Source organism: Melospiza melodia, chromosome 3 (genome assembly GCF_035770615.1).
Source record: "Melospiza melodia melodia isolate bMelMel2 chromosome 3, bMelMel2.pri, whole genome shotgun sequence".
Lineage (NCBI taxonomy): Eukaryota > Metazoa > Chordata > Aves > Passeriformes > Passerellidae > Melospiza > Melospiza melodia.
In genome coordinates, this window is record NC_086196.1 from 102,099,977 (window position 1) to 102,123,276 (window position 23,300).

Genomic DNA, 23,300 nt, shown 5'->3' on the forward strand with positions numbered 1-23,300 from the left:
GGGGTGCAATCCTGTCCTCAGTGAAGGGACAGCAGGAGGCTTCATGTTCTGCTTAAACCTCCTCTTTTGCAGTTGTATTCAAAGGGAGGTCCTCTGAAAAGACTACAATTTTTGTTTCACATAATTAATTCATTCACTTATGTCAGGGGGATTAACACATGTCCATCCAGGTGGCCACATAATTAATTCATTCACTTATGTCAGGGGGATTGACACATGTCCATCCAGGTGGCCGACTCCTGTGACAATCCAGCAGCATCCTGACTAAACCACAGCTCCATCCCTCCCTCCCTCCCTCCCTCCCTCCCTCCTCGCTGCCATTGTGAAGTGCCCCTTGATTTTACAGCTCTGTAAATACACTTTGAGAGGGTAGGTGTTTGCTTATTAACTTAAGGCAAATTACATTTCTAAGAACTGGTGGAAGAACATAATTTAATTGGTGCACACGATCGGCCTGATTGATTGTGGATGATTGCACAGCCCCCCCTCACTCTGCCTGAGCAAGAGTGCAGGTGCCAGTGCCCACCACTGGGCGTGGAAAAGAAAGAATCACCTGGAGGCTCAGGGTGCTTCAATTTTTCTACGACGACTTGATGATTAGCCCCTGATGAATCCAAGGCTGAGTTTGTGACGAGGAATTAGCACGCTCCTTTGGAAAAGCCCAGCACCTGATGATCAGGTCTGCGCTCGGGGTGACAGCATCATGTCTTGTGCTTGACAAGCTCTGACCTCGTGTCCACCAGAGCTAAATACTAATTTCCTCAACCCTTCCAAGAAGGAGTTCAGCATCGACTTGTAATCTCAAATATTTTCACGCAACTGACTAATGACTTAATCACAGCTCGTGGCACTGAGCCACGCTGATTACCCACGCAGGCAGGAATTGCAGCATGTTGTGGCACCAGCAGCTGCCCAGCACCCTGTCATCATGCTCAGTCCCAGCAGCATCAGTCCCCAGTGAAATTTGCTTGGGTTTGAATCCCTTGGAATCCCTTGGAATCCTGCGGGCTGGATGAGAAAGGTGAGGTGAGCTTCAGCTTTGTAACCCAGGGAGGCAGCTAGTTTAGAAGTGCAAGGACACCCCTCAGAGACACAGGTTCTTCCCCAGGAATGAGGGGCCTCTCCATGGTTTTGGAGAGTGCTTGGTGAAGTATCCTGGCCAATTGAACTTGGCAGCCCACGTCTGGAAAACAATCTGGGCATGGCCAGGAGATGCACTGAAGAGTCCTGGCCTGGTCGTGGTGCTTTAGCTCATGGATGCAGCGTTTAGCAGCACAGCCCTGAGCCCAGCCACTCTGGCTGGGGATCATTTTATTTAATAATACAGACAGGGGCAGTGAGGTGTGAATGAACTGTTGCTGTTGGGGCCATATGCAGCTAAGAGCAGCACAGAAACCTGGGCAAGAGCCTTTGCTGTTTCCTCCCTGCTGCAGTGAGATCACAGGACAAGACGTGCTCTGATGGGAACATTAGAGGGGACCATGTGTCACTTTATTTTGCATCTGACTCAGGGAGCCTGTTCACACGAACACTGGAACAGTGTGTGGCTGTCAGAAAACAGAAAATAGCTGTTTAAATATCAAAGATTATTTCAGAACTCCAATTGTCTGAGTCGCAGCTCCAAGTTTCAGTGCTGGGAGGGGAAACTGGTGTGAAATGAGATGGGACAGCAAAGGTGATGCTCTACCTGCCTACCATTCCTTCTCCAATGAATTATCCATGGTACTGGGTCACCTCAGTCCAGCTTGACTTCCCCAAAATATTGAGTATTTTATGTTTTAGTTTCCTGCTGTCTCTCCATGTAGTGCTACAAGCTTATAGTACAAGCGTACATGGCAAGATTAGAGGAAAAAGCAGCCCCCAGGCTTCCTGCCAGCAAGGAGCTGAGTTCTGAGGCCCAGTTTTCAGACCTCTGGAGAACTTTAAGCCATCAGTGGTGATTGCCCTTTTTCCATAGCAAGGAACATGTGTTAAATATAAGGAAATACCAAAAAGAGTCACCAAACTCAGCTGTTTCCTTTTTGGTTTTTTGTTTTTTTTATAGTAAGGAGAGAAAAGCTTTCTGAAATTTTTTCTCCTACAAGAGGAATGCTTTGTAATGCTGATTTGTCTCTTAAGCTTCCTCTGAAATGTCTTTGAGAAAGAAATGAACCCTGAGGCAGGATCGACATGAAAAGGGAACCGGGAGCAGTGCTGAGCCAGGGGGTTGTGTAAAGGATAAATGCTTGCATGGATATAAGAAGGGATTGGGCCAATTCAAGAAACAGAAATCCATCATGGAGGTGCTAATTTAGAGTTAAATAAAAGATGGGACACAAGCCCTGGTGTGGCTGCAGGTGCTCTCCCAAGACAGGGCCAGGCTCAGCACTGGCACCGCTGGCACCTGGGACTCATCCTGGGGGCAGCTGGGACAAGGCTGTAGCAGGGATGCTGGCATGCTGGAAATCTCTCACTGTTATTTCATCTTCTGCAGAAGGGTGGTATGGCCAGGCAAAATCAGGAAAGAGCCTCCCAAGGGGCAAAGTGATTAACAGATGCTACAGAAGAGCACAGCTCTTGTTGTGACAGCAACCTGGAGCAGCTCTTGGGAGCTGAAGGGGACCCCATACAACACAGCAAGAGGGACTATTTGTTGTGGCAGGACACAAATGCTAGGGGTAAGGCTCTATACTGTGAATACCAAGCTCATCCTGTCCCCCCAGGCTTTCCTCAGAATGCTCCGTGTCTGCTTCTGCCAGCTGCACCTAATTCCTACACAGCTTAGTAAAGTGAGCATGGGATGGCAGCGTGAGGCCCTCTGTAATCTGGTCTCAGCACGCCCCAGGCACAATATTCACCTCCCTACAGCCCAGTTTCCCCGTGTAAATTGGATGATGATGAGATCTGTTGCCACTGCCGTGTCACATCACACGTGTGGTGAGTGATTCATTGCGCGCAGAGCTCTGAGTGCACGCAGGGCTCCGGCAGCCACTGCTCATTCCAGCACCGTGCCTGGCCATGACTGCAGCCCTTCTCCACCTATCCCTCACCTTCCTCCCATCCCATTTCCTTCAGCCTTTGCCCATCATCTCTGGAAAGGTGGTCCCTGGCCCCTTGGGACGTGACTTCCTGGCAGGTAGAACTCGGCAGGATTTCCATGTCGGAGCAGGAGCCTGGAGCTTCTCCACCCGTGCCTCTGCCCTGCTGTCACCTGCCACCCATCTGCCACGTGCCTGCACGTGTGTTCTGTCCTCCCTCGTGCCTGAGTCCCGTGGGAACCTCCAGCAGCTCCGGGGAGATGTGGGATACAATCCTTTTCAGGGCTGAGGGTCTGACTCGCTCCATAGTGAAGGATGCTGGGATCCAGGAGCTCAGCAAAGAGGGACTAAAGTGCGCCCTGATCAGAGGGCTGGAAATACCTGGCTTGGAAATATGGCATGGAATAACGAGCTGCTGAGCACAGAGCACAAAGTTACAGCAAATCCAAAGGCAAACCAATAAATGCTCTGAGGAGAGCTCAGTTTTAGCGCGGGGCTTTGTTTACAGCAGCCACCAAAAGCTGGGGTGTGGTGAATTTACCATCAGGGCCATTTTTATCTCAGGTGTTCTAAAAGAATACTGCCTTTGAGGAAAAAGCTGTTTTGGGATGTGCAGGGTTGCACCAGAGATCATGAGGGATGATCATCCAGGCCCCTTTTGTTCTTATAATCTAGGAGCTTCAAGTTACATCACTTAATCTCTTCTTAGAAACCCCAGGGCCAGTGAAACTCAGGTTAATGACTGCTAGAGTTTACACACCCTGGCACCACAAATATTTCTGACTCAATAATTCTTCAACAATTCACGATGGGCTGACAATGAAAGCATCTCCATTGATTTTGTGTGTTCTGCTGGGGCAGGACCATGCTGTTTTCTGAATGATGTGGTGGTAAAAACTCCCATTTCCCTTAAAAATCTGTTTCTCACCATGTATAAGAAAAAAATTGAAGACCACATCAAGGATGTGATTTCTGGTAAGCTATGGAAAACGCAGAGCAAAATCAATTAGTATAGTCTTTATGTGGCTAGAAGGGTCTTTCAGTTGAAATATACATGTATACATACATACATGGGCATATATACATACATACATTTTTCTATACATCCATATGTATGTATACATACACACACGTGCACACATGGAATTGTAGAATTGAAGAATGCTAAGGATTTGGAAAGGACCTAGAAGATCATCTAGTTCCAATAGCCTGCCCTGGGCAGGGACATCTTCTATTAGACCAGGTGGCTCCAGGTCTTGTCCAGCCTGGCTTTGGACACTGCTGGGGCTGGGGCATCCACAACCTCCCTGGGCACCACTGTTCCAGTGTCACACTAAAAAAATTCTTCCTGATATCCAACCTAAACTTCCTCTCTTTCAGTTTGTACCCATTACTCTTTGTCCTGTTGCTACAGCTTCTCTGGCTGCTCTGAAGGTTCCCCTGCAGGTACTGGGAGGTTGCTGTGAGCTCTCCACACGATCTTCTCTGTGCTGAACAGCCCCACCTTTCTCAGCCTGTCTTCGTGTGAGAGGCACTCCAGTCCTCTTATCAGCTTCACAGCCCTTCCCTGGATGTGCTCCAACAGTTCCACGTCCTTCATATATGGGACACCAGAGCCATAGGCAGGATTTCAGGTGGGGTCACACAGGAGCAGAATGAGGGGAATCTGCTGGCCACACTCTGGGGACTCTGCCAATGGCTCTGTGGGACTTCAGTGCTGCACAGCACAGGTAAGCGGACATGGGCACACACACCTGCACACAGGCACACACACACATGCACACCTGCACATGGACACACACCCACACACACCTGCACATGGACACACACCTGCACATGGACACACTTATTAAGAATTAAATTAACACAGCTCATTAAGAATTAAAGTAAACAAACATGACAGGGATTTGCAGGTGACCATGGCTGCGGAAATGCCCTTTAGCCCTTCCTACCCTGCCTGCCACGCCCTGCTTTGACTTAATGCTGATGCTCCCAGCACACATCAGGGCTCAGCATGAGCTGAGGCAGCCAAAATGCCAGCAGGAATTGACTGAAAAGTCCCACAGCATCCTTCTTTTCTTAGTTCAGTCCTTCATGTCTACCCAAAAGCCCCCAGCCAAGAGACTGCAGCCTGCTACCTTTGGATAATGTTTAGGTGTAGCAAAGAGGACATTTTGAGGAAGGAAACAATAAATAAATGAGATGCTTTTTTGATAGGTGGAAGCTTAATATACCCAGAATGAGAGTGTGAAGAGATACCACAGTCTCATTAAGCTGATGAACACACCAGACATATTTTGTAAGCCCAAGTCAGTTTCAGGAGAGCTAATGACAATCACCCAACTATCCATCACCATTGATAAATACAGGTTCTTGTCCTCATCACCCTGTGTGCAGGGGCTCTCAGGGCTCTCTTTAATCTTCTGCGCCAGAGAGCAGTTTTATTGTCAGTAACAGTGCTCAGCTCTATGTTCACTTTGTGCTTGCCATCCTTCTCTCTCCAGGAGTTAGCACTGAAACTCCTCTAAATAATAAAATGGAACCCCAGAGCCTCTCCTGTGCAGAAACACTTAGCACCTGATACAGTCTCTGCACACCTGCACATGGACATACACACGCGCACGCACACACACACACCTACACACACCTGCACACACACACACACCTGCACACACCCCTGCGCGCGCGCACACACACACAGGCACACACACACAGACACACAGACACACACACGCGCACACACACAGGGACTACAACTCCCGCCATGCCCCGGGGCGGGCAGGGGGCGTGGCCCGGCTCGGCCCCGCCCCGCCGGTGTCCGCGCGGTGAGGCGGGGCGGGGGGCGGCGTGCGACAGTCGGTGTGAGGGCGGCGGAGCCGGCGGCGTCCATCGGCATCGGCTGCTGCTCCCGCTGCTCCCCGCCTGCGGCTCCAGCACCGGCCCGCCGGAGGTGAACGCTCTGAGGCTTCTCCCCTTGTCGCCCAGTCGGAACTATCGCCGTCCGCGCGGCCGTGAGGAGGCTGAGGCTGCCCCTTCCCCCCGCTCCCGGCCTGCCGGCGTGGGGTGCCTCTTGTGCGCGTTTCCTTCCTCCCCGCGGTGAGTATCGCGCCTGTCGCGACACAGCCCCATCCCCGCGCCGCTGCCGCAGGGCTGGGGGGGCCTGCCCGGGGCCTGCCCCTTCCCTGCCTTCCTCGGGCTCCTTCCTCCCCTCCCGCCGCCCTGCGCGCTTTGTACTGCGCCTCGCAGGGCTCCCTTGTTGTGGTTGCTCCTAAAATAATTCTCCTTTCTTTTCTTTTTTTTTTTTTTTTTCCCCCCCCACCGGGATTTGGGAAGTTTTTGTCTTTTATTTTATTTTGCCTTTTTTTCCCTCTTTTTTGTTTAATCTTTTTTTGTTTAATCTTTTTTTTTTTTTGCTTCCCACCCGCCCGGAGTTGGCCCCGCTCTGGGGCTGAATGTGCTGGGGAAGCTCTTTGTCATGGAGCGGCTGCCGAGCCGTCTGCCCTCGGGAAAAACATCACTTGAAAAAAAATAGGAAAATAAAAATCGCGCAATACTTGAGCGTCAGAGTTCTGTTGAATTCGGGGGTGGATGGGTTTTTTTGGCGGGGGTGACGATATATGTGTATTTTTTGGGGGTGAGAGCGAGTTCTCCCCCCGCCTCCCCCGCCAAGTCCATTGATCGCAGGCTCCCGTGCCGGAGCGCGGAATGGGAGCAGCACGCAGGCGGGTGACAACAAAACAAAGGGGGATTTTGTTTGGCTGTTGTTAACCTGAAAGATCTTTCTGGGAAAGCTTGCTTCTTTTTCTTTGGATTTTTTTTTTTTTTAATCCCTAGCTCTTCCAAATTGGATGATGTTTTACTCTGGAAAAATCTAGCTGGGCGGTGGGTAAGTTGTGTCTTTGATTTTAAGATTCTTGGGGGAATTGCAGCGTTTCTCTCCCATCTCCTCAGCCCTGGCTCTTTTGTGAGCAGCCCGCCGTCCAGCGCAACTTGTGTCCGGTTTTTCTTTTCACTCTTGCTTTCACCTAGTTAAATAATATGTTTTCACGATCTAGTACGAGGGAGACATTTCTGCCTGCAACAGCTGTAGAGAAGATATTCAAAAGGCAGGGAAGAGAAGGACCAGTTGTGTTTTTTAGCTGAATAATTTTCCTCTGAAAAATGGTATATTTTAAAGTAGTCACGTTTTTATACCGGAAGCATTTTTCTTGCCCCTACCCCCCTTGTTTTTGTTTTAAATGCCACCTCGAAATCTGCAGCTACTTCACCTCTGCAAAATGCAGCTTCTGGAATACACGCGAGCAAAAAGCAGTCTGGCTGTAATGCTGCTGTTTCTGGCCTTACAGGCCACCCCTTTTTGGTATTTTTTTCTGGGACTCCTCTGCCTTGAAAACACTACTTGGTAAGGAAAACTACAAAGCCTTTCAGCTAGCTAGAAGCTGGCGCTCCTACATCTGAAGGACGATAGGTTTATTATTTTTTTTTTTTTTTCATTTTGAACGCGTCTGGGAGGCGGGGGAGACCCGGGGAAAAAAAAGCCGTTTCCGGTTTCTGTTCAGCAGCGTTTCGGATTTTTTTTCCCACAAAGAAGCAGCCAGATGACCTGTTGATGACACATCTTGAGTTGCTTTTTGTTCCAGAAGGCGCCTCTGTAGGTTAGTGGCGATGGACGGGCTGCCCACATCTTCGTTTGCATGTATTGCTGTGCGGTCTGTGCGGCTTTGTAATGTTTTAGGCCGACAATTTTGGAGTGAGTAATGTGGAGCCGAAGTTTAGACGTCTGCCCAGGACATTTCCCCCTTTCCTCTCCACCACAGTCCTGTCCCCCATGAAAAAGCGTGGCTTGCTGAAAAGTGAGCATTGGTAGTTGGAAAATTAGGCTCTCTTGGTGCTGTGCGAGAGAAGTGTCCTAACTCTTTGAAGTCGTGTGAATGGCCTGGCAGGAAGCTTTAGGAATGCATTTTGGTTGTATGTAGGTTGCTGCTGGGTACCTTAAACTTCAGCATCTCCTATTTCAAATGAATTAAACATGTAGGAGCACCTACTGTTACGCTGAGTAAAGTCGTGTAACTAAAGTCGTGTAACGTGTGCCTCATGAATGTTTCCATTCTTACTAAACACTGGAATGTATTTCTCAACACAGCAGGTCACCGTGCTAGTGATCATCTTAGAAATTTACATTTTGAGTAACTACTAGGGTAATTCTAGTTAAAGAAAAATTTAATGTACTACCTTTGCTACGACCATTTTGTAATTTGGAGGCAATATGGGTTTCTATTAAGAAACCAGACGTGGAAAACAGGATCCTTTCACTTCAGCATTTATAGCTAGTGGCTGAGTTTGTAGTTACAAAATAGAGGATCATGTGCTTGGAGCCAGTGGTATTTAAAACTCTTATTCATTTGTAAGGAGCTAATTACAAGAATTTTTTGATATAAATTGTCTTTTCAGTCAGGAACTCTGGAATACAGGAAAGTGGAAAACCCAAAGCTGTTGTAGATGCTAATCCATGCCCTGAGCAAAAAAAAGGAGAATGAGGGTGTTTCCTAAGAAATCAGTCACCTTTAAGTGCGTACTTGTAAGAGAAATTACACCGTGATCAGCAATTCCTGCTGGCTGCCAGTAATTGGAGGTACTTGTTGCTGGCTGGTCACCATGCTACTTGCTGGTTAGATTGTAGAAGTTTTGACTGAACACCAGGATGAAAAAGTCCAGCTCCTTTGCCTCGCAGACATTCATTCCTTGATCTCCACATTCACAAGCGTGCTGACAAACTGTCAGAGGAAGTGACAGCAAAGACACGGGGTAGGAAGTAGGTCAGCACGGCTGAACGCTGCTGAGTTTCAGTGGAAAAACGTGAGCATGTTTCCATCTGATGTTGTTTCTGTTTCCTTTCAAGCTGCCGGTTAGCAGGGTGCACCAGGAAGTGTCACACTGCTGCTGCTGCAGCTCCCCAGTCCTACTGAAATTAATGCTGCACCTCCAGTCAGGCCCAGTTAGTCTACCTGGGTGAGAAGATTCATGGGGAGGAAAGTCAAACAGCAATTTAGTTATGATAAACGGTGTCAGGCAAAGCTGTAGTGGCTCTGTGCCTCTCAGGAGGTGGGGGCAGGTTGTGGATGCATTTCCCTGTCCCTGTGCTGCTGTGGGCTCTCCAGTGGTTGCTTTGCGTGGGCTGGGACAATAGGGGAGCATCATGGCACGTTTGTTGTGGCCTTAACATTTTGTAATGGCAATTAGTAGCTACAAGTGATTGTGTTTCTTCTTTAAAATGTTTGAATGTATGTATTCAAAAGCCTGCCTTTCAAGTTAAAAAAGATGGAAGCTCTTTTTCCTGCTAGAAATACTTCTGAAAATTAAAAAAAAAGGCAAGCTCTACTTGTTTCTACCTTCTGCTAAAAGCAGTAAAAACTCTTTGACAATAACTTGATTTGCAGAAAAATGAGTCTTGCACACTATGAGTATGCTGTCTCACAAGTATCCTGTATTTTTACTGGTTTGAAAAGAAGCTTTTCCTTCAGGTAGGCAGAGGTTCTTGAGTGCTTTGCACGAGTGAGTGCACAGCTTTTGGGCTGCCTAGGTGTGCCCTGTGGCATGGCCTTCTTTTGCTGACCCATGTGACGTGATTTGGAGCACCAAATGTTCCTGGCTGCTCAAAGTGCCCTTTCTGGAATAACCCTGTATGGTGAGGCATTGTGAAATAGCTGCCTGGAAGCTCCAGGCTTTGCAGGAGAAAGTGTTGTCCCCTGCTGGCACCCTGTGCTGGAGGTGGGTGCTCATCAGCACCAGTCCTGCTCCTGCAATGTCTCCTGGCTGCCGTGTGAGGTGGCACTTGGGGACGTGGGCTCGAGTGTGAGCGAGTCAGCAGCTTGTTTGGTTGGGGCTGAGTGCAGTGCCTGGCTGGGAGTGTTTGGTTAAGGATTGATGGTATCCTCTGGAGCCTGCCATGCAGGAGCACGGCTCAGCTCAGGAACAGGTAATAAAAGTTAATCTGCTGACCTTGCTTTTAATCCATGCTGCTGGATTTAATCACAGGGACTTGAATGCCACCCATGGTACTTATGTAAATGCTGAATTTTGGGCTTGAATCTCATACTCGAGAGCAGAGTGGACTAAACCTTGCAGTGAATTTCTGGCTGTGGTTTCAGGAGTGGGAGTATCCTATAATTTTACTCTTCTAATTAAAGCTATATTGCAGTTTTTAGATTAGAAGCGGTCAAAACCTCTCACTCTGGTCCAGTAATTATATTCCTGTCAGGAAGAGGATTTGTTCAATTCACACTCACTTTCCTTGTTCACCTGTATATGTTGTAGAAGAATTGGGATATGTGTCAGTGCTGGCTCCAAATGCTCTTGGTCTGCCTTGGTGTTGGCTAGACAGCCACGCCAACCAGATGGTTTTCTGTGCCAGCCTTGTTTGTAGAAGTTAATTGCATAAATGTGTTTTTAGAAGGGAGAAAAGCATTCCTTGTGAGAAGTTGTTTTTTTTTTTTTTTAATAGTACAGAGATATTTGGGGCAGGGAGATGCTGGTCTGGCTACATCAGGGTGTGTGTATATGTGTAAACAGCAAGGAGGGTATTGAAGGACTGTGGTTAAAAAGGGCCAAACCAGAAATGATCTCTGGAATAATTTTTTTTTGTTATTATTAAGGGTGGTTGATAATATGAATAGCTACTAGATAATATTTTGTGGATTTATTGAGGTTTTGTGTGACTGGGATATATGAATGTATAGGTACTTGCAGGTTATGGGTTTGGAGTAAGTTAGTAAAGTAGGATTCTGTAGGGGATAGTTTGTTGGAGCTAGGACTTGAAGATACAAAACCAGAAAAATACCCCAAAGCAACCAAAACCCAGAAAAATAATAAAGCACAAATCCCTGCCTAGGCAGAATTTTCTTCCAAGTAGACCACCATCAATGGGTCTTTTCCTTCCATTGCCAATTGATTCACCTGTCTGGATGTACTTAACTGCTTCTATTTCATATTTGTAATGTTTCTGTAACTATATAACCCTTTGTGTTTTATTACAAATGCTTAAAAATGCTCTTTTCTGAGCTGGGGTACCTCTTTGCCTTACTTGATGGACAAGGTGGGGAATAGAATTTGAATTTGAGGGCACTGATTTGGTTTTTGTTGAGAAGACTGTTGAGATTTGACATGGGTGGAGCTCAAGGCCTGCAAGAATTTGTGAAGGCATAGTGAGGAGAAACTTGGTGATGTGACTTGTACATCTCACACTGCCCTGCTTGTCTCTTTAGTGTTTCTGCTTAATTATCTGAACCATGCAGTGAGCAACTGCAAAGTTGCAGCTGTTGGGTTGGTTTGTCCCTGCCAGCTTATCCCCATGGATGGTAACCCCTTGATCTGGGCCAAAACCACGAACGGCTTCATTGTTCTTTGGGTCAGGGCAGTCAAACTGGCATCTCTGGGTTGGGTCCAGCTTGAAACATTTCACCCAGCTGGCCATCTTTGCCCAGGAATTCATCAGTGATGTGTGGAACAGCTTGCAAGGCACCTGGGTAGAGATGTGGGATTTAGGAAAGGCCCTCCTGTGCCTGTGCAGCCTGCACATAGGGCCCCCTTAAACATCACATCCTTTGGGGCACTGCAAGGCAAGGTTTAACCAGTCTCAGAGCTAGGCTGGGGCTTCCATATATTTGTGGTTCCTTTCCTTTTGTTGAGATCATGCCTTTCCAAATGCCTACTTTCTCTGTTCCCAGATCCTTCTGCTTTTAATAGTCTAGCTGTATTGAACAGTAAGGACTTGATTTTTAAAATCATACAAGCTTGGGTACTGCATCTGTATTTTCTTTGTCCTAAGACACATTGTTCATGTTAAATGATAAAAGTGGCCCCTGAAGAATTTCTGCTAAGAAATCTCAAGGCTCCTCTTCTCTTTAAGTGTTAATAGGTATACTTAGATTTTTGTCTTACACTACCTTAATATCCTTTCCACTTATCTGAAGCAGTTGTAGTTCCATGCAATATTTTTTCAAGAATAATTATTATATGTCTTAATCATCATTTAACACACGTTTCAACAGGGAAAATAAGCAATGATCCTTATGTCAGATCATGGAGCTGAACTGTTTATTTGGTATGAGCTTAGGGGTAAAAATGCACAATTCATCATATATAGAGGCTTACTATAACTAATTTACTTACTTTTAAAGAACTTGTTGCTCATTTTGCTTTTTTTAATGCACCTCTTGGGATAAACTGCTATATTCTAAAAATGTCAGTTCTGTCATTTCCCACTAGTTTTTTTTTCTTTGTTTGGTTTGCTTTACTCTTTTCTGAGCCACTTCAAATACTCTGAGGAGTGCTCAATGTGGAAGAAAGTAAATGCAGGTAGATATTTGTGTTGCTGTGTTTGGATTGCTGCTGTACTTTAAAGTTAGCAGAAGATGACTTTAAACTTCTGTGCTGCAGTGCATGAGAGTGAAGTGGCTTTGGCCCTTACTAATATTGGAGGTAGGTATGTGTTCCCTCTTGGATTTGGGTCTGACTCCTTTTTGCTGGGCAACTGCCATCTTTTGAATTTAGGAACATGCTACAAAACCTTCTGACAGAAGCTGGGAGAGTTCCTCCTTGTGTCAGAAACTAGAGTAGTTGACTCAATATTTGAGAGGCCAGTTATGGCCTGTTCAACCAATACTGCTATTTTGATCTTCCTGATCAAGCTTTTGTGGTAATTAGGTTTCAGATTTAGGATGCTACTTTCAGAAGTCCACAAAAAACTGTACCATGCCCACAGGTGGCATGAGCACGCTGTGTGTGCTGTTGAATAGTTACAAGGGGAGAAGGTAATAGTCCAGCTGTAAATCAAGCCATTGTGGTAACACCTAATTTCAGCAGCCACTAATTGTTGGGGTACTTATTTAATGTGCTTTCAATAAAGAGCTGGGAGACAACCAGCTTGAATGGCCTGAAACTTTGAGACAGTCAGTTAAAAAACTGCTTTTTAACAGGGCAGAGGTGTGACAGCTCTGCAGTAGGCAGTGCAGAGAGCCAGAAGGCCCAAGAGCAGACACTTAATGTTTCATTTGTTCTTTTTCTCATGTGGTAATGTTGAGGCAGATTGTGATGGTAGCGCTGACACTTCAGATAAACACTGCTTCCTGCTCCAGGCTGCTGTCCTTGTCTCTTAAAGTTCAAAGATTGTGTTTTAATACACATATACACACACACGCACACACATATCATATTTTTTATAACTGCACTTCATACCCTGGGATTATTAGACCAAGCCTTAGATAAATTGCAATGCATATTAGTCTGAAGACAGGTGATCACCCCTTTGTGCTTTCATGGCCAAGTCATCATCTCTTGATTCCTGTGGTAGGTGGATCCATCATACTGGGTTTTTGTTTTTGTTTTTTCTTTAATAATAAGGTAATTGCTATGCTGCTGGTAGCCCACATCAGTTGTTTTAGTATTTATTAGGTGCTGCATTTGGTGGATGTGAAATACCATTCCAGTTGAGCTTTCCCTTTTGGTGCAGTGTGAGCTGTTGCCTATTGGGTGAGGTTTCTGTAAGCTGCTCAGGGTTGTTCCTGAGGGCTGGAGTGTGCCATGGTGAGAGAAACAGCTTTGTGGGGGTTTTTCTCTTGTCTATTTTGAAAGAAGTGATGTATTACTGTATTAAGGCTGTCAGCCACCTGCTGAAGTTGAGGAACTGAACTTGATCATGCAGGTAAATAAATGCAGAAATAGCTTTTATTTTTATCCTTTTTTTTTTTCCTTGCACGTGTGCATATTTATGCAGTCAGTATTGTGGCCAGTATTTTAGGTTTGTCAGAGAGGTTCTGAGCAGCAGATGTGGACATAGGGTAGGTTCTTGTACCCCTCACTGCTGGCTGAGAAAGGTCAGGGTGCTCTAGTAGGAAGTGTGGGCTTACAAACCATTTTTGACTTAGATACAGCAACTACTTTTGAATTCCTGTGCCAATATATATGGGCTATTTAATTTTTTCCTCACTGAAATAAGCATTCATATATCATTTTCTGAGATGTGCATAGACAGCAGGAGGAACCTCTGCCTCGAGAGGAGAAGCATTACAAAGTTTTGTTGCTTTTCTCTTACTCCCCCCAACTTTGGGGAGGGGCTCATTCAAGTTGCCAAGTATAAACAGGAGCAGAGAGAGGAGCCCGATCCAAAAGGTGAGGGAAGAGTTAATGCTTAGGTTAAAGCCAAGAGAGGTCAGTCATGGGGAGGAGTGAATATTATCATGTTAATTATCACCTGTCCGGTGTCTTTCAGTCTCTTGAGTCTTACAGTCTCCACAATAGCAAGTATTGCAGACATTCTGCTATTATTTTACAGCTGTTAATGAGGAGGAGTAAAAGTCACATTTATCTGGCTGCTTTATATAGTTCATAACCTCAATCACCAAGAAATAACAGCTTTAAAGATTCAGATAGTTTTGGCTAACATGTAGAGAGATGGCATGAGTTTCTTGCCTCACTTAGGGCTGGTGTCAAGTGTAGCATTGCCTATTTCTTCTCTTGCTGCTCCAGTTTCCCAAGCAGGGCTGTGGCTGAGCCATAACAAAGCTGGAATTGTGCTCTGCTCTCCTGTTCAGTTAGCAAAGAGCACAGGACATGGGAGAAGGCAGGGAGAGGAACCTGTGTGCTGGGATGGTGCAGGATGTCTCCAAAGCCCCACATGGATGGCAGGCTTGTCTCTTTTTTGTCCTTATTTTAAGAAAGGTAAGGAACTCACAGGTGTGTTGATTCTGAATTTGTTAATGTTTGGAATCTGCTACAGAAATGCAAGTAACTCTTCAGCTACTAAAGCTACAAACCTTGCTCTGCTTTGAGGCATGTAAACTAATGAAGTACCAACAAATGGGAAGGGGGGTGAAAAAAATGACAGTGCAGCCTTAGTTCTCAGTTCAGGCTTCCCATTTTTCTTCTGCTTTCACTGTGTCAGATGTTCAGAAGTGTCACCATGACTGAGGACCGGGCTGAAAGCTTACATGAGGCACAAACCTGATGCTGAGCAGGAAAGCACAGCGTTTTGGAATGTGGGGAGGTCTAACATCTGTTTGTACCCTTTTGTCACAAGTGGAAGGGATTACAGAATGACAAATAGTGATTCTTTGCCAATGGGCATGGGTTCCATTCAGCATTGCACAAAGCATGCCAATTAGATTTAATACAAATGTTCCCTCAGAAAGATCACCTTGATTTAATTTTTTTTCAGATGCATAAAGTAGAAATGAACTGAGGCTCTCTGTTTGTTCTTTAAAGACTAAGTACTGTATTTCTGGCTCTTGGCAGACATTGTCCACAAGTACTTCATGTTCCATTGGGCTTATGCCAAATTTAATGTACCATGTGTACTGAAAGCATCAAAACCAGACTTACTTTAATTTTAGATTTTACAGTTACTGTTATTGATTTTTCTTAGAGCTGTTCCATCCAATCTGCTATTATCTTAATTTTTGTCCCTGCAGGAGTTTGGGGGAGAACCATGACAGTCTTTATTTGTGTGGCTAGGGAGTGTTCATGTCAGTGAGAGCTGTAGATCAGACATCTCTGCAGTGGCCAGACTCTCCATTTGTAGGAGCTAAATCAGCACACTGTGTTATTTGTGAGCTCTTTCCTTCAATACTGACTGATATGTTGTTACTGAGGACAGTTACAGTTAAAAGCAGAGTCTGTCAACCATCTTTCAAGAAACTTGATTTTAATAAAATCCTGAGACAGGAAGCTGAATATACCAAAAATTGTAAACTTTGGTTTTTCAGCACTTCCTTACTGTATGAATAGAAAGAAGCCTGAGAGAAAGACCTTGAATTTTGAAGAGACAAAAAAGGATGAGGTAGGGGGGAGAAGCAGAGCACAAGTGGGAATTGTGGTAGGTAGACAAAGAAAGGAAGGAAATAACTGAGGGAAAGAATAGGATAAAGTGCAAAACTTCCAACCAGTATGGGCTGGAGCATTTGTAATGCTACAGTCCTTAGGTCTGCCTATCCCTGCCTGACAGCTGTGTCTGCTGGCCACAAATTTTGGCTCTTCATCTTTTTATTTTCAACCCTCAAGGCCAAGTAGCTATGCATAAGCATGGCTTCTGGCCAGGTGGCTCATAGCACTGAGAGTGGAACAGGATTCCCCTCCATTGTGTTGATGTGGAGCAGCATGGCATTTGGTGAAACCTGGGTTTTCCCTTTCACTCCTCCTGCTGAGGCGGCAGTCTGGTTTCTGCTTTGCAACTTTAACAACTCTAGCAGAGGGTAAAGTTGCTCAGTGCTTGAGAGACCTACATCTGAGTGGGGAGTCTCTCTTGATAGAGACTGAAAATCACAATGTGTTCTACATTCCCTGTTAATAATAATCCTTGTAGTTAAAGTATGTGGGAATTCCAAGTGAGTTTGTATTGTAAGCTTAACCATGGCAGTTGGTGGTTTTTCTTAGACCTCACTCTTAAGCTGAAGTACTAAGCATGGGTTTAAGTCAGGTGTCTAATTCTCAGCCATAGTTTATATTTCAGACTTTACTTCATCTCAGAGATACTGATGAGTTTTGGGAATGTTACTTAAGCTTTGACAATCTTCAGATATTATCTCACAATCTTCAGAGACTGTATTTTGTGACCTACACCTGTCTTCTCCTTCCACTCCCAACAGTGTACTGGAGTCTCTGTTGGGGACTGTTTGGTTTCTGCAGGTTATCTTTGCCAGGCAGTGTCAGAGGATGCTTTCCCATCATGCAACCAAGTGACCAGTTCAGAAGAATTGTTGGTGGAAGAGTTTTCCAACTGGACCATAACCTGTGTTAATGTTGGTGTATCCCAGGTTTTATTGTAGCAACTGATTATGGAGGTACCTTGCATTAGTGTGAGCAGACAAAATACTGCCATGGGAAGAAAAGAAGTATACAGGAAATGACTAAGCCTTGATGAAGACAGAACTATAGATTGTTCCAAGTGTGTTTTTGTAGCTGAGACAGAATTTTAATTTTTTTCATTTGTCGCTGTTACTGTGCTTGTTTTCAAGCTTAATTTTACAACATCCTTCATAAAAGCTTAGTTTTAACTCCATATGCATGCTAATAAGATTATTGCTGTGCTAAGCAGTCTTTTACTGATGAATATAGATTCTGCTACTTAAAAGAACAAAAGTTGAATAGAAGAATGAATATACAGAAAACAAAGTTAGCTCTAGTTAAAAATGGGAGTAAACTTTCTTTGTTTTTCAAGATTTAACGTAGCTTTTAAGTACTGCTCAGAAATAAATTATTTCCTGTTCTCTCACTATTAATTAGTCCATGCATTTAAAAATGCACAATTTTACTATTTTTCTGGAAATGAGCACAGTTATGTGGAAGGTGGTCCCAACTCTCGGTTCCTGTCATCTGTTGAGGTGCCCTAATCACTGAGTAAATCCAGTTGGGAAACAGTCTGAAGGGTGGGTCTGTGGAAATCATGGTTGAGCAGAACCTTGTGCCATAGCTGCTGGGCCACAGGCAGGCCTGCTGCTTCTGCAGGCAGCAGTGCTTTGTGCCACCTTGAAATTGTTTAACTGCAGAATGTGTTCCTGCTATATGTTAGCAACTAAGGTCAGGCATTCCTGCAGTCATGGAAATAGGTGATAAATAACAGCTCTGTGATGCAGGGCTTCTGTCTTTGCATGCAGAGCTCATGCCTCTGTGCTAGTGGCCAGGTTTGTCAATGAAGAGAAGAATTTAGAAGGGAACTCTGGAGTTCATCTGATCCAACTCCCCTTAAGTAGTTTGAAGTTAAAGCCAGCCCTTTCATCCCTTTATTTTTCATGGTTTTGAGTAACACACAGCCAGGGTGTCGACTGACAGCACTTGTCTAATGCTTACCTGCAAGAACATATTCTTCAATTTCAGTGAATTCTGAGCACACCAACTGGCAGCTGAATTCCCTCAATGTTGAAGAACTGAGCGCTTGAGCTGCTTTGCACTAGGAGTACTGACTGGAGAGAAGGGTGTACGCTGTGTTCAAAGACATGTTTATTGTGGGAGACACTGAGCCAACCTCTAGGGAACCATTCCTTACAGTGGCTGTGAGTGACAGGTGGATCTCCTACCTGTGCCTCTGCCGGCTGACAGTTCTCAGTTGCAGGCGGGGATGGGGCTTAACCGCGTGGTCTCACTCTGGCTTTCTCTCGCAGCGTTGTCGTGCCTGCAGTAGCAGCTAGCTGAGCTCAGCTCTCTGCCAGCACCGGCCCGTGCCCTCCCGCTGCGCGCCGGGCTTCGGGTTATGTATCGTAAATCCAAGTGGAAGCGCGGGTACAATCTCGAGGGGCTTGCACACGGTGAGTTTGCATCTGCACACTTGTTCTACCAGAACCGACTTTTTAAATTGCACGTGAACTTCTTTTCAGATTTTTCATCTAGAGAATTTGGTAACTACGTCTAGAGTTCCTTTCAAATAGAGCTTTTATTTACCTCTGGGAGAGTTTGATTGAGATAAGCTGCAAAAAGTCCAAGTGTGGAACAATACAAACCATTTCTGTTGTCTTGCTGTAGCTATCTGTAAAGGTATTTGTTCTCTAATCACTATATTTTTTTTTAAGAAGTAGAAGAGAATGCTTTAATTAGTTCATTGGATAATATCTCACTACAGCAACCATAGCTTTTATAAAATGCAGGTTATTAGTGACATGCCTTCTAAACTGTGCCAAAATTACTTTCTCATGCCCTAATGTTGGATTTCTACCTGAGGTTATTTCCAGAGGCTCAGATACAATATTTAGTGCCTGATGAGAGTGATGCCTTCTCCATGCTGTCTCTCTGGACTGTGCACACATGTAGCTCCCCCTCCCCAGATATGAGCTATGCAGTCCTTGGCCTGTCTTTACTCCAGACCTGCTAACCAGAGTTTTTCCATGAGCTGAGTTTTCTCACTAACTCAAGAGAAACAAATTAATTGTGGGAGTTTCCTTAGAGGTTCAGGGAGCTGTGCCTTAAGTTTTGTTATTAGACTGACTGTATATCCTTCTGATGTGGTAGACTTCAAATTCTTGCATTGCTTTCTCTAGCTTTGCCTGTGAATGTATCTGTGGCTTGTTCCCTTTCCTTGGCCCTCTGGTTTGAGGACAACAGCTGCTGCCTTCTCTCAGTATTGCTTGAACCAAAGTAGTAATGTGTTGTGAGAACATCAACTTTACCTTGCTTAGACCAGTTTGCAAGTGGAGTTAATGTTAGTGAAATTGAGAGTACAAAGGCTGTGATTAATAGTGAGAGGACTTTTGGCACATAACTTTGAAAACGTTTATAGTTTTATTTTACATCTCAGGGGATTGGAGCAAATAGGCGTGAGATGCTAATCATAATAATGTTTTTCATGATCAAAGCTATCAGTACTTCAATGGCTGCTATTTCTGTTTCAACTGCCAAAGTTCTGAAACTGGTTATGAGCAGTCAGTATTGGTGGTTAGCAGCCTGAAACATTTTAGGTATGGGAAATACCACTTCATTATTCAACATGAGTTTGCTGACTTGAATTCATGCTGCATATTTATTTTAGTTCCTGATCAGCCCTGTATTTCACTGTGCCTCTTGATTTTCTGTCGAGTTTCTATCGTGAGTTCTTAGTCCAAAATGCCTTAACTCTGTCAGTATGTTTCAAGGGGAAGCTCAAGAGATAGATAGTGCAGTATGGTCTAGACCTTTAAAAGTAATGTAGGTGTTACAGCTTTGCTTTATAAACTTGAGAGTCTCCTTGGAAAATGCATTAGGAAGAAGGTTCTGTCTAATGAAACATGGTGGTCAGAGAGGACTTGCTGTGTTCAGGTACTTGTACATAGGCCAAAAACACTTGGAAAAACTCTAGGAAGAGCTGTGAAACAGTGTTGGAGCTGGTGGCTTCAGAAGCTGGAGAGTAGCTGGCATTTATGTGCTTCATCTCTTGAGAGAAGCAGTGCACAACTTAAATACTGTACCTGACAGAGAACATTGTCTCTGACGGCACTGTAATTATTTTGAAGGTCTGGGGCTTATCCAGAGTCAGAGTGGTGAATTAAATTACATGTGCAGCCAAGATTTGCTCTAGTACAGTCTTGCATAGGTAGGCTGATAGTGATCTTGCTGATGCTGCTGACTGCAGTTGCCTTCAGTGCAGCTGAATCCTTACTTAGCTGCCTAACTGGGCCCAAGTGTCAGGTTTGGTGAAGTGACCTGGTAGATGACGGAAAACAGAATAGGGGCTTCAATTTCTTAATTTCTTTTCCTTACTTAGCATGCCTTTTCTAGGTTTTTTTGGGTGTTTTTTTTGGAACAGTATACTTAGAAACAAAGTCAGTCAGTACAATTGATCATCTGCTAATCAGATGAGGTACAAATCTCAGTTTTATTTTTGTGAAACATTGGGAAGGTTTAATATAGTAATAAAGAGAGAGAGAGAACTAAGTCTGTTGCTTTGACAGGCAATGATCCTTCCTTTCTGACCAGTACCTTAGCTGTTCCAGCCATGGCATGATGTAGTTTTATTTTTTTAACAATGACTTTATTTAGATTATCCTTTTAACTAATGGCTTTGGCATGCTTTAAAAAGACACTAAAGGAAGAGTATCTTATTGCAGAATTCCAATCTGGGCTAAACTTACAGGCTGCAAGTATTTTTACTTTTTAAAATTTAATTAGAGAATCTTCATTTGTGACAGTGAAAACCATCTTTGCAGCATGTTGAGTTTGCAGGCATTTACCTGAAAGACTGAAGTTCTGTCAAAGGATTTTGTCTTCTGTATGCTGGAGCTGGTTTAGATTACTCTGTGCATTTGTGGTCAATCAGAGATTTCATGTTGCTTTCAATTAACAAGAAAGCTTTTCTTATGATCTTTAATTTCAGTTGGCTGCCACTTCTCTGGGAGTTTTGACTATGATATTTCAATGCCCCTTTGTGTTAGGCCTTCTGTTATCTCTGCTTAACTTTTGTATTCTAGACTTTTTTTTTTTGCCAGTAAAGATAAATCTTGCTGCTTCAGCGTACACAGTCACAGTGGTATTGTTTTGGGGGTGAATTGCAGCCTTTCTTTTTCTTATACCATTGTTATGGTCTAGGTAAACTTGTATATTAAAAGGTAAGGAATAAGCACCATGCTCTGTCTTTGGGAAACAAAGATATTTATTTAAATGTATTAATAAAAATAATTAGTAAGTAACATGTGAGAGTTTTCATATTGCTGGATGAGGGAGGATGACTGGAAGAGACAGGACCAGCTGTGAAAAGAAATCCAGTCATTCCTAAACTCAAACCCCTTCATGTTAGGCTCAGTCCTCTTTTTAAAAAGAAAAACATAGAACAAGTAAAACAGAGTTAGTCCTGCAGCTGGGCTTTGGCAAATCCTAGTACAGCAAATGTGAGGGTGCTTAGTTGTAAGTTTTAATAGCAGAGGCAATAAAATTCAGGTCTCTGTCACAAAACTGGGAATGTGCAGCTGTTCCCAAAAGTAGTGCTTTGCTCCATGGGCACCAAGCTCGAACTCACAGTTCTTGTTGGGCAAGTTTCAGGGCTGAAAGTTTGTGTCAACAGCTACATATCTGCATTTTGCCCGTAATATTTACATCACTCTTTTGAGTAAATGAAAAACTGTATCTTATTTCTGATATGAGAGGGCTACTATAACTGTTAGATTTTAAGCTTAGGCCACAAATTGGTTTTAAAGTGAAGACTTTTATAGAAAATAGTTTTTTTGTGCTTACCTGTTTTTATTGGTTTTGGGTTTTTAAAAAATTTTCTGCAATTTAAATTAAGTTACTCCCTTCTAACAAGGAAAAAAGCCTCAACTTGGAAGTGATTACTAAAATAAAAATACTTCACCTCAGAAACTAATAAAATTATTGGACCTGATATATTCCTCATGTTGGTTTTGTAACATTGTATAGTGTTGATAACATGTCAGAGTGGCTGACCTTGCATCTTTTTGTCCTAGCAGTCATGTTTGCACACAAGGAAAACTATTATAAAATTGAGGAGAGCAGGCTTCTGACAGTGCTCTGGTTATTTGTATGGTTCAAGGTTTATTTTGGGGACATTTAATCCACACACTTCCATAAGTGAAATGCTAAAAGTGCAGAATGACTTCAGTGTTTTTGAAAGTTGAGGTACAACAGTGGCTGCTAAGCCAGAAAGTGTTTTCTTTCCTTTATGTTTAGAGAATATCTGTTCTACAGCTGGGGTTGATGTTGTTGGAGTGAGACTGAGCATGCTTGAAGATTTGTTCTGCCACTAAAGTTGCATTGAGGCAACACAGGGTGAGTGCTAAAGGCAGCTCTGATGATCAGCCTGAGGATCACTTCATAAAGTCAAGCTGGGTGTCTAGGGTTGAATTGGCTCCAATGACTTTGCCATATTTGAAGTTCTTTAGGTTTTTCAGTACTTCTGTTGAATAGTTAATTACATAGAAGATATTCCTTAAATGGTTGGGGGGTTTTTTGATTGTTTTGTTTTACTTTGAATTGGCATTGGTCCAGAAGCTTGAATGTGTCAGACATCTCTGTTGAATCTGGGTAGTGTCTTCTTAACTTGTTTTAAGGTTGCCCATGGCGGTTCATTACCTCTGAGCCTTCTGCTCTCCAAAGGGATGGCAGGAGGCATCGCTAAGCACAACAGTAACACATGACAAACAGCAAAGTTTTTACAAACCTCTGTGAATAGGTGTGAACGAGGCACCACCGCTGAGCTGTGAGTAGCTATTAGCAATTTGAAACAAAGTTCACAAACAGTATCAGTCAGATCGGGCCAATCTGCCCTGCAAAGCTTGCAAATATCACTTCTGAGGAGCCGGGTTTCTTGGATGAATCGGTCTGCACTGAATGGCGGAATGAAAGGGGCAAGTGGAATGGCTCCTCCAGACTAGACTGCTGCTGTTAACTTTGCTGTGCTACACAAACAGGGCCTAAGGTTTCTGTGGGAGACACCCACACAGGCAGTGTATGGGTTAAAGTGGAGGCTTCTCAGTCTCTTTCCAAAGGTTCAGAAAGGAAGAAATCTGTACTATATTAGCCAGTCAGTGTGGTTAATAAATAAGTGGTGCTGTAAATCATGTGACATTTATTTCCAAACTCTTGAAAGTACTCCTGTGTTCTGAACCGTCTGGTACTGTTCAAAAATCACTTGGTTGTGGTGCTGTCAGAACTGCTGGTTTCTGTGGCTGTATGCACTTTTCAGTGTATTTGCCCAACAATGTTTCTTATTTCCTGAATGGAAAAATTCTTCTTTGAGAGAAAACAAGTAATTCTTTGCACAAAGCCTGCATCTCAAGGCATACAGGTACAAAGTGCAGAGCAGAGGTCATTACTAGA

The 23,300-nt window shown here is 44.1% G+C and overlaps 1 protein-coding gene across 3 annotated transcripts in view; it reads left to right on the forward strand.

The window, feature by feature from the left end:
- Window positions 1-5,911: 5,911 nt before the first annotated feature.
- PELI1 (pellino E3 ubiquitin protein ligase 1) overlaps window positions 5,912-23,300 on the forward strand; it is a 42,583-nt gene continuing 25,194 nt past the window's right edge. Inside the window, exon 1 of one of the 3 annotated variants that reach the window (XM_063152324.1) lies at window positions 5,912-6,113. Coding sequence is in view for 1 of the 3 variants with exons in the window: in XM_063152323.1 (XP_063008393.1) it covers window positions 18,256-18,310 (55 nt within the window). In the remaining 2 variants the exon portion in view is untranslated. Of the gene's footprint in view, window positions 6,114-6,883; window positions 6,904-18,165; window positions 18,311-23,300 lie in introns of those variants that run through there. The other 2 variants (XM_063152326.1, XM_063152323.1) reach the window with 2 other exon arrangements.